Source organism: Sinocyclocheilus grahami, unplaced genomic scaffold, assembly GCF_001515645.1.
Source record: "Sinocyclocheilus grahami isolate Dianchi unplaced genomic scaffold, SAMN03320097.WGS_v1.1 scaffold620.1, whole genome shotgun sequence".
In the NCBI taxonomy this organism is placed as follows: Eukaryota; Metazoa; Chordata; class Actinopteri; order Cypriniformes; family Cyprinidae; genus Sinocyclocheilus; species Sinocyclocheilus grahami.
In genome coordinates this window covers 383271-395071 of record NW_015505799.1, presented here as the reverse complement: position 1 = coordinate 395071, position 11801 = coordinate 383271, and the positions used below count along the sequence as shown (strand labels likewise).

Genomic DNA, 11801 nt, shown 5'->3' with positions numbered 1-11801 from the left:
ACATGAATTAAATAAAGAGCTTTAAGCATTTATTTTTCCAATTAAATGATTCATAAATTATTTATTAATTCATTTTTTATTTAACTACATTTCAAATAATGAACTTTCAGTTTTAAATATGTTTTAATTTGTAAATTTTACCATGTCAGTCTTAAGCACACCCCTTCAAGTAAAGTGTAACCCAGTTTTGTAACTTGTGGCATCTCATAAATGTGATGATTCTTGAACCCTAAACTAACCCAACTAACCTAACCCTTTATTTGATAACATATTTCACTAAATGTGTGAAGAAATGTAAAAAAAAATATCAAAAAGTAAAACATGAATAATGAACTTTTCAATGAATGTAAAATAAGTTTGACTTTACGATCACAAGTATAGCTAAACTTGTACAGTACAAACGCGCAGGCGTTGCCCCAGTGCCGTTTACCACCGCCAGAGGGCGCAAGAAGCCCGTTTTCGTTGCTTCTGAACCGACTGATCACGGCGCGATTCCCGTAGGCAGATCCCAAACACTAAACAGGTGGTCATACACCGCCACACAGCGCCCGCCGCGATGAAACGGAACGGCTACCGATCGTAACTTACACTGAGCCGCCAAGGTGCTGAACCAAAGATTATTAATGATCTGGACATCACAGCACGGGAGCCTTTGATCCCGAGTTTCCCTTGGATTCGGGAAGGTCTAAGGAGAGTTGGAACTATGAAAGTGACGGTGTGTTTTGGAAGAACTCGGGTCGTGGTTCCGTGCGGAGATGGCAACATTAAAGTGCACTCGCTCGTCCAGCAGGCCGCGATGCGGTACCGGAGAGCGATCGCCAAGGTGAGATGCTGTTTCTCTGTATCATCTGATTGTGCTCTGGAAACATAGTTGCGCCGGTGAGGGCTGCAAATATGGCGCTGTAGAGACGGAGTAAGTGAGCGGGGGAAGGGATTGGGACAGTCCGGACACTTAAACTCCGGGAAACAACGGCTTTATTTTAGCGTTGTGTGTTTTATCCTCTTTTAATGTGCAGGACCATCTTCTTTGTTCTTCATGTCTACAGCAGACCCCAGGAAGCCAGTGAGAAATGGGGCAAATGAAGTAAAATAAGAGAAAGCGAAGTTTCCTCCACGTTTGAAACGTTATTACCCTACTTTGGGACCCGTTAGAAATGACAGCATTTAGTAGAATGCAATATCACGTCCATTGACTCTTTGTTTACATGGCGGGTTGCCGCAGCTGAAGCGTCCTCGTGCTTTTTGTGACGAAAATACGTCTTGAACTTTTCTTGTGTGTACGTGAGTCCTGCGCTTTGTTTGTTTTAGTGAGCTGATGAGAGCTGCTGCTGCTAGGCGGCTAGCAGTGATCATTGATATGTCCTCTACACGTTTGGCACATATAAACCGTGTTTTTCGAGTCACACAACGCATCTACACTTAAAGCGAACGACGCGACTAACAAAACCGGAACGAATCAACAAAGCAGTCCGTTTAGCGCGAGAGCTCACTGTCCGGGCGTTTAGTTCGCGAGCGTTCAAGTTTCGTTGCGCCCCTAGCAGTGTATACGGAGGTGCGTTAAGTTTTTACACACATAAACAATTAAGGACTTAAAGAAGTATAGTAACACTCTAGACATGTACGTCTTTTAGAAAATGCTGTTTTAAATTCTACATAGTCAACCTTTCATGGGCGCAAACTCCGTTCCACAGCCAATTCTAAAGATTTCATAGATTTTTAGCGTTGTTGTTGAGTGCACAGTTAACTGTAAAACAAATATTAATGTCTATCTATAACCTTAACCATAACCTTAGTATAGCGCTGGTAGCACATCCTGATAGATAGCATTAAAAGATTAGTTAACTTCCAGAATCAAAAATTCCTAATAATGTACTCACCCTCATGTCATCCAAGATGTTCATGTCATTTTTTCTTCAGTTGCGAAGAAATTAAGGTTTTTGAGGAAAACATTGTGGGATTGTTCTCCATATAATGGACTTCAATGGTGGCCAGTGGGCTGAAGGGCCAAATTGCATTTTCAGTGCAGCTTCAAAGGGCTCTTCACCATTCCAGCCGAGGATTAAGGGTCTTGTCTAGTGAAACTTTTGGTCATTTTCTTTAAAAAAACAATAAAAATGTATATACTTTTTAACCACAAATGCTCGTGGTGCACTAGCTCGACTTCACGCATCATGTAGTCACGTTGGAAAGGTCACGCGTGACGTCGGCACCCAGTGTTTACAAAGCGAACGTGCAAAGAAAGTCAAACGTCCTTTACAAAAAAAAGCTAAAACAACGATGATGGACGATTTTGAACAGAACATGAGATGGAGTTTTTCACCTTACCCTACCTTTTTGAACCGGAGTACACAGACAACCTTGCGTGAACTTTCCAACGTGATTACACAGTGCGTGAATTTGCAGACGCGCATCGCAGAGCTAGTGCAAGATGGGCATTTGTGGTTAAAGGGATAGTTCACCCCAAAATGAAAATTTGATGTTTATCTGCTTACTCCTTGAGCGAGCGCACGGCACGGTGAGGTGTGTACGCGCTCTGGCCTAGTTTACGTTAAAGGGTGTGTTGATATCCAGCCGAAGAGCAATCATCCATAACTTCAGGCGAGCAGGCTCAGAAGTTGGGAATACGTGGAAAGTCACCACTCCCGAATGAGTTCGCGTGAGAGAACGTAATCTTTTAGTTTTAAGTCGGTTTGAACAATCCGGATAAGCGCAAGTAAGTACCATTTTGATTAGCCGTCATACCTACAATGACAATGAGCAAACAATGAGTGACGTATACGCGCGACGTAATCTTTTAGTTTTAAGTCAGTTTGAACAATCCGGATAAGTGCAAGTAAGTGCCATTTTGATTAGCCGTCGTACCTACAATGAATGTGCAACCAATGAGTGACGTATACGCACGAGAGATCACTTCCGGCGCTTGCATAAACTACGCCAGAGCGCGTACACACCTCACGTACTGGATGCCGTGCGCACGCTCAAAGACAGTTGGACATAGTGGTGTATTAGAGCGAAAAAATGATATAAATACTGTTCAGTTTCTGGCACAAACCGATCGTTTCGTGTCTTAGGACATCAATGTGTCATCACAAGCCGCAGGGTTTAATTTGGATTTGTCTGCATGTTTTTTTTTACTCTCATAGATTTTGTTACCATTGCCATGCATTATACGACTGATAGACTGCAACGGCTGGACTTAAAAATCATAATTTGTGTTCTACTGAAGAAACAAAGTCACCTATATCTTGGATGCCCTGGGGGTAAGTAGATAAACATCAAATTTTCATTTTGGGGTGAACTATCCCTTTAAAAAGTATATATATATATATATATATATATTTTTTTTTTAAGAAAATTATTATTCGTTTCACTAGATAAGACCCTTATTCCTCGGCTGGGATCATGTAGAGCCCTTTGAAGCTGCATTGAAAGTGCAATTTGGACCTTCAGCCCACTGGCCACCATTAATTTCTTTGCGACTGAAGACAGAAAGCCATGAACATCTTGGATGACATGGGGGTGAGTACATTTTCAGGACATTTTTATTCTGGAAGTGAACTAATCCTTTAATTAAGGGCTGTTCATGCCGAGGATGATAACTATAATGATAACTATTTTAATGATCATTCTAATTCTATGAGATTAGGGAAATCACAACTATAAAGATGACGAGTAACAGAGGAATGAAATTGTAGGAATCACTTTCAGAACTTTTTTCAGAACATCGACAGCCAATCCGATTCCACCTGCCTTTAAAGAGCTTAAAGCAAACAGAACATCATATCAAATGTTGATGTGAACACTAATATAGTTATTGTTATAGTTAACATTCTTGTTGTGATTGGGCTTTTACTGTTTGTTGCAGTCAGATCCATCCATGGATTTTCTGAATCCGTGATGATGATGATGATGATGATGGGTCATTCCTGATTCATTCATTCATTGTGTCTGTCACGTGACAAATGAACAAAAGACTCAGGTGAACTAATCCTTTGTGTTGCTCCTGATTTATGTTTGGGTGACTTGTAATTTATATAGTTTATAGTTTCTTAATTTGAAATATGATCAGATGATACATATTTGAATGTACAGGGGATTTGACCTTTGAAAATATTATTACATTTTTAACACCTGGCCTAAGTCAACACCAAATGACTTGAATTAAGTTATAGAGAGTCTTCCAATCTTCCGATCATGAATCACCAACTCACCAAAAATAATTGTGATTGCATCCAATATAGGCCTGTCGCAATAATCAATATATCGACTTATCGCGCAATATATGTACATGACCTCAATAATTTTTGGTGACACAATATATCGCTCCATTATATTTACTAAAAAATTAATGTCACTATGTTTTGTACATTCCACTTGAACCTGTGTCTTTTGCAGCTTCTCATACATAACGTGGTGTAGTCATGCGGTGCTAGTTCAAATTTAAAAAATGCTTCTACAAAAAAAAGTTTCATCTGCAGATATGGTCTTGTTTAGGGATCTGTGCCTTTGTGCATACGGACATCTGACGAAGTAGTGATTGGGTTTTTCAGCAATAGTGTGCACCCTTCATTTACAGAGAAAAGAAGGTCCGGGAAAAATCTGTAGATGGAAAAGTCTCCATACAACTTTGTGCATTTTTCTTTTTTTCTACTTGTTACTTTGCACTTTTTGTTAGAAAATGTTTATTTACTGTTTATTCAGGTTTTTTAAAGGTATCTAATATTTTGATACTTAATTTCCATGATCTAAATATTCTTAAAAATTAAAAGTTTGCTGTCATTTGGAAGTATGTGTAGACCTTCTTGCATTATTATGCTGTTACATTACGATTATATATTCAGTGGCATAAAATGGTCTTTAAAATGACAATAATATCGCTTATCGCAATTATTTCTGGGGCAATATATCGCACAACAAAAAGTTGTTACAGGCCTAATCCAGTAATGTCCATAGATATATGTAGTATGAGATGAAAAAAAAAAACGTAGACGTTAATAGCTTGGGCTACTGTTTTGACCACGGTTGCACCAACAGATCTCCCAGAATACCTTAGAGTCTGGTTTGCACCGGGGAGAAATCAGCATTCAGGATCAGCACTCAGACTAATAGCGTTCAATATGCAGCTTTTACAGTTAAATGATCCGAGGCTCAGAGATTTTTGCTCGATATATATGAGGGAAGTGGAGGAGTGAGGGAGACAAACGCATGTTTGTTCACATGAATAAATAATTTTCTCTTTTAGTAGCATATGAGCAGAATTGTTTATATGTGTTCACAGTGCTGGCCACCTGTGAGTGTGTGTGTAGTGGATGATTTATTATTAAATGAAAGTTGTAGCCACTTTGTTTGCTCTTAAACAAAACATCTGTTAGTGTAAGTGTCTACGATGACAGTTGTTGTTATAACGATGTAGAGTTTTATCATGATGATATCGAGTTCCATTGTGATGGAGCAGTTATTATCATAATCATATGGAGTGTTATGGCAAATCTGATTTTATGATGAAATTGAGGATGGCCTGATGTGAGATTTGGCCAGTTTTGGGTCAGTTGAACTGACCGTTACTTGTTATCTTATCATGTTCATCTTAAGTTTGTTAATGTTGTACATGTGTTGTCACGCTTTGCAAATGTAAATTTCTTTTGGTTTTCTGCTGATGTAGCAATCTACAGAAGAGGTTTTGTTGAACTAACAAAAATGTGCTAATCATATGTGCAGAACTCTCCCAATTGGCCCACTACAAGAAGAATTCAACTGGAGTTCACTCATTGGCCACACTTTTGCTCTCTTTTTTCCCTTTTTTATTTTGAAAGTTCGATGCAGTGTTTATTCCGTCAGTCAGGTGAAAAACCTGTAAACACAAATACAAACACCACTTTAAGAGCACAAGTAGATGCAATCAAATACAAAACAGAATTTAGCGCACACAAGATTTAAATGCTTGATTTGAAATTACCATAAAGAAGACCATGTAAGTAGGCGGCATATATTCAAACATTTCTACAGGAAATACAGTTTTTTAAATTGATGATGTAATGATTGTAAACATTTGCCTTTTATAATTTTTATTCTGAATATGTTTTATATATAGAATATAATCAGACCTTCATCCACAACCCAAAACTAATACAAAAAGTGCTAAAATTAAGCCTAAATATTTGTAATAAATGAACTGTGAGACTAAAAACTATCACCTCCAAAAATTCAGCCCATTAAATGTTGAAATAATGACAAATAAAATAAAACAATAATGTCCAAATTAGGGCTGTATGATTAATCGAATGTGATTTTCATGCGCATTTTGATAGTAATGCCGGTTCTGTAATCAGCAGGAAATCATTATCACATGTTTTCAGATGGAGCAGAATTTACTACACAGAGCTGTAGTCCACTGACAAGTTACGCAAAAAAATCACAGACGATTTTATTGCGCAATTCTGAAATCGAAGAAATTGTTCGCGATAATGACAGCTGTTTGCATAGCTTCTCAGTGAACTACGGCTCTGTGAAGTAAATGCTGCTCCATCTGAAAACATGTGAAAATACCACATTTAATAACATATTTTTACTCCGAACTCACTTCATAATGTCAATCGAGTGTTTGAAATAAATCCTTCTGTGAGATGTGGCTTCTTACACAGAATAAGGCACGCAACATATTTCATAGTATTTAAGCAGTGATAAAGGCATTGCATTATAAATATACTTTATTTTAATGAAAATTATAATAATAAGAACTCAGATAAACCGTATATTGCCGTAGTCGTGTTTATTAATCACGTTGAATCAATGAAAGCAGTTGAATCTTCTGTTTATTCAGCTGCAGCGATAGGCATTTTCTGGGTTTCTTCTGCGAGGAGTATTTGGAGTTTCACTCAGATAAACCGTATATTGCCGTAGTCGTGTTTATTAATCACGTTGAATCAATGAAAGCAGTTGAATCTTCTGTTTATTCAGCTGCAGCGATAGGCATTTTCTGGGTTTCTTCTGCTAGGCGTGTTTGGAGTTTCAGCGCGAGAGCGCCCTCTGGCCTTTGGATGGAGATTTACTGCTGATCACAGAACCGTGTTTCACTGAAAGATACGCATGGCAATCGCAGCTTCTGTCGAATCGCGATCTCGATACCATTTCGATTTATCGTGCAGCCCTAGTCCAAATATACCCTTAGAATGATATAATGTGCAATAAACAAAAATCCAATTTCATACAAGAGAAAAGTATGAAAGCTCACAGGCTACTACTTCATTGATTGTAGACAGCTTAATAATCTGCACAAAAGAGTTTTTTTCTTCAGTCCAAGTAATGACAAGTTTGTAGTGTTCACTTTCCAGTACTGCTTTCTTCTGTCTGCCCTGCTAATTGTCAGATCAACTTCACTTGGTGCATTCTGAAAGTGAAAGTGAAGTGACGTGTGGCCAAGTATGGTGACCCATACTCGGAATTTGTGCTCTGCATTTAACCCATCCCAACTGCACACACACTAGGGCTGAACGATTTTGGAAAATCTAATTGCGATTGCGATTTAATATGCAATTATTTTTTTAAAGCTCTTTGTTCTGTATTATTTAACAAAGACAAGCTATAAATCATTGTATAGTATGACCAACACAATATTAGATAGATTAAACATAAATGTTCTTTTCTGTAGGCCAGGCCTATATGTTACGATGAAATTAGGTGATGCATGAATTGATATGAATTACATTTTTATTTAACAACTACAATCACAGTATATTGACTGATTTGTTGAACTTCCAACCTTGTAAGCATGTAATAATTATGTTTAAATAAGCCTGGTGTAAACATTAATATGAAAGTCAGTAACAAACTCACAAACTAAAGTAGATTGCAGAAATATAAAAACAAATCTGTTGCTTTACCACACTACTTAGGTAATTCAAAGTCACTGTAATAAACATGTGCACTGCACTTTTTAAACACTGTCTGTTAACTTTAGACCAGTGGTTCTCAAACTTTTTTGGTCGCGCCCCCCTTTAAACCTATAAAAAAAATCTGCCCCCTTTCCCGAATCCCCATCCCACCTCAGACTACCAAATAATTTCACTAAACATTATGAAAAATTAATGCTTTTTTAATTAAAAAAACCTACAGGGAAAAAAAAAACACCTGCATCACTTTAAACATTGAAAAATAGCATAGAGAGAATAACTGTTATTATTATTCTCTCTCTGTTATTTATATTTTTTTTTTTGTGGGTTTCATGCTGTCCGCTAATGTCGAGTTCACACTGCATGATTTTCAAACTCTTCGGATCGCCGTTGTTTTCACACTGCGTGACTATTTAGGGTAGCATTCAGTTGCTGCGGTGTTCACATTGCACGATGGATCGCGACAGGTAGGCCTGTCACGATAACAACTTTTTGTTGTGCGATATATTGCCCCAGAAATAATTGCGATAAGCGATATTACAGCGTAATAATGCAAGAAGGCCTACACACTTCCAAATTACAACAAAATTTAAATTTTTAAGAATATTTAGATCATGGAAATTAAGTATCAAAATATTAGATACCTTAAAAACCTGAATAAATAGTAAATAAACATTTTCTAACAAAAAGTGCAAAGTAGAAAAAAGAAAAATGCACAAAGAACTTGTATGAAGATTTTTCCATCTGTCATGTACATATATTGCGCGATAAGTCGATATATTGATTATTGCGACAGGCCTAGACAGGGGGTTTTACATTGCATGACTTTACAACAGGAAGAATCGCCGACAGCTCTGTCTGGTCCGCAAACTATGTTTCACAGCAAAACACACTCGAGAAGTGATAAGGAAATAATGCGAGAACCCGCGTGCGTCAGACCGGAGTTCTCGAGCGAGACTGGAATTATTAAAAATATATATATATAGCCCGTAAATTGTCTGGGAGCTGATTTCCAGCTACAAGGAGAAAAAGAAAAAACGATTAAGCAGGAGGGAGATGCAGGGAACAGGGATTGGGTGTTCTGCAAAGAGAGTTGGAGGTAAATAATTTAGCAGTAACTGTTATACTGATGTTGTGGCTGGTCAAGCAAATGTTCTGGTCTATAACTCCTCCCCGAACTTCCCTCTGCCCTGTATCTTGGTCTCTCATTGGCTGTAGGTCATCGCCTATGTAGTTTTCAGTCAGAAATCATTGCACACAGCGTGATTGTGAATCGTTGACAGCTCGAGATATTTAGCTTGCCAAATATTTTGCGTAGCGACGTGTCGGCGATTCCCTCAGATCGCGTCTTTGATAATTCACACTGCGTGATTGTCACTCGCGTGAACGAGCACCGATTTGCCTCCAATGTCGGGCATTTGTCGGCGATTTCGCAAAACCTTGTCGGCGAGTGAAAAATCGGGCTAAAATCGTGCAGTGTGAACTCGGCATAGGCATAGGACACATAGAGGCTTTCCTCCTCACCAACGACATTAAACACCGTGTCTACACCAGTCGCGAGCAGCAAAATACAGTAGAACCATTATAATCAGTGACGCTGTGTACACTGGATGCGACATGACATTAAACTGATGACTTGTTCTATTTATGACATACTGACACCAAGTTAAAATGATTTGCAACGGTCGCTTTGTCGCGTCCAGTGTAGAGCTGTTGTGGCGCGACGCGACAACTGTAACGTCCGGTAGACAAGGTGAGTGAAGCCGAGAGCAAGATAGGCCTCGTCATATTTTCTACATTTAGCTTTTAAATGACCAGCACCTGCCTGGGTCTGTGCGACTTCATCTATGGCTTTTCTCTTCCCTTTCACTAATGAGTGAAGCCGAGAGCAAGATAGGCCTCGTCATATTTTCTACATTTAGCTTTTAAATGACCAGCACCTGCCTGGGTCTGTGCGACTTCATCTATGGCTTTTCTCTTTGCTTTCACAAACCGATCCATCTCCCATTCTAAGTTCTGTCCTTTGGCTGTTTACCGTTTTATTTATATTATTTTTCTGCCGATGGGTGTGTGTCATCAAAGTACTGCGAGAGCTATAAGAGCACGCGGATGTCTCCTTATGCTTTCTCTCGCCGTACTTTGATGTCATACACCGATCGATCTTAAAGTCTTCAAACCTTTACTCTCGCGTGTCACGTGACCGTGTAATCGGAGCCTCTGCAATTGAAAAATCGTGTTTTTTCATATTGCGATATTATCGCAAATGCAATTAATCGTTCAGCCCTAACACACACAGTAGTGAACACACACACACCGTGAACACACACCCGGAGCAGTGGGCAGCCATATTGCTGCAGCGCCCGGGGAGCAGTTGGGGGTTCGGTGCCTTGCTCAAGGGTGGAAGAGAGCGCTGGTTATTCATTCCCCCACCGACAATTACTTCCGGACCCGAGGCTCGAACCCACAACCTTCGGGTTACAATTCCGACTCTAACCATTAGGCCACAACTGCCCCCAACCCCCCCCCCCCCCTTTTTCGGTGGGGGGGTTTCACAAACCGATCCATCTCCCATTCTAAGTTCTGTCCTTTGGCTGTTTACCGTTTTATTTATATTATTTTTCTGCCGATGGGTGTGTGTCATCAAAGTACTGCGAGAGCTATAAGAGCACGCGGATGTCTCCTTATGCTTTCTCTCGCCGTACTTTGATGTCATACACCGATCGATCTTAAAGTCTTCAAACCTTTACTCTCGCGTGTCACGTGACCGTGTAATCGGAGCCTCTGCAATTGAAAAATCGTGTTTTTTCATATTGCGATATTATCGCAAATGCAATTAATCGTTCAGCCCTAACACACACAGTAGTGAACACACACACACCGTGAACACACACCCGGAGCAGTGGGCAGCCATATTGCTGCAGCGCCCGGGGAGCAGTTGGGGGTTCGGTGCCTTGCTCAAGGGTGGAAGAGAGCGCTGGTTATTCATTCCCCCACCGACAATTACTTCCGGACCCGAGGCTCGAACCCACAACCTTCGGGTTACAATTCCGACTCTAACCATTAGGCCACCTCCCCCCACCCCCCCCCCCCCCCCATTTTGGCTGGGAGGGCGCAGCCAGCAGTTTGCCGCAACAGTAGATCACTTTATGTATATAATTTTCCAGCAAAAATGTGTTTAATTTATTGCTGTCAAGAGGTTACATCATATCTGGATAATTTCCAGCTATTATAGTTGAACTGAATAAAATTGCTAATTATTTATAATTGTTTCTAGTATTATTTATTTATAATTGTAAATTATAAATGTATAAATTAAAAATCATATTTTTTTTATTTGTGTACGTTTTATATACAAAATCATGTATATTATAAAAAAATAAGTAAAATATATAAATATATATTTTTACATGACACACAAAATGATGTGGTCAAATAAACTGCATGGAAAACGGACAATTGTTTTTATATTACTTGGATTACTATGGATTACTTGTGAATTATTGTGATGTTTTTAATCAGCTGTTTGTACTCATTCTGACGGCACCCATTCAACTGCAGAGGAACCATTGGTGAGCAAGTGATGTTATGATTTTGAGCCCTGGCTGTGAATTTTGGAGCTCTGTTACGATAACTAGCTAATATTATGCTGAATTGAATTGAAGTGCTGCTATTATGAGGAAATGTCAGTATGATGAAGTGGTGTGTTGAGAGTGATGTTGAGATTTAGCTGGTATTGTGATGGTGTGGAGTGTAGTTGAGAGAATGTTGCTGTTTTGACATTGCTTTATTACAAGGAAGTGGAGTGTTGTTGTGATGTAGCTGATATGCTAATGTCCATTTGTAGTTTATATCACAGGAAGTCATGTGAATAATAAAGTACAGTGGCTGTGAGAGAGAGAGAGATAAAGACAG

The 11801-nt window shown here is 39.1% G+C and overlaps 1 protein-coding gene across 1 annotated transcript in view; it reads left to right on the top strand.

Annotated features, from left to right (window-relative positions):
* The first annotated feature begins 512 nt into the window (after positions 1-512).
* The window catches only part of LOC107557790 (partitioning defective 3 homolog), an 83874-nt gene continuing 72585 nt past the window's right edge, over positions 513-11801 (top strand). The window contains exon 1 of the mRNA XM_016241328.1: positions 513-823. Within this exon, the coding sequence (XP_016096814.1) occupies positions 704-823 (120 nt within the window). The 5' untranslated portion in view covers positions 513-703. The remainder of the gene's footprint in view (positions 824-11801) is intronic.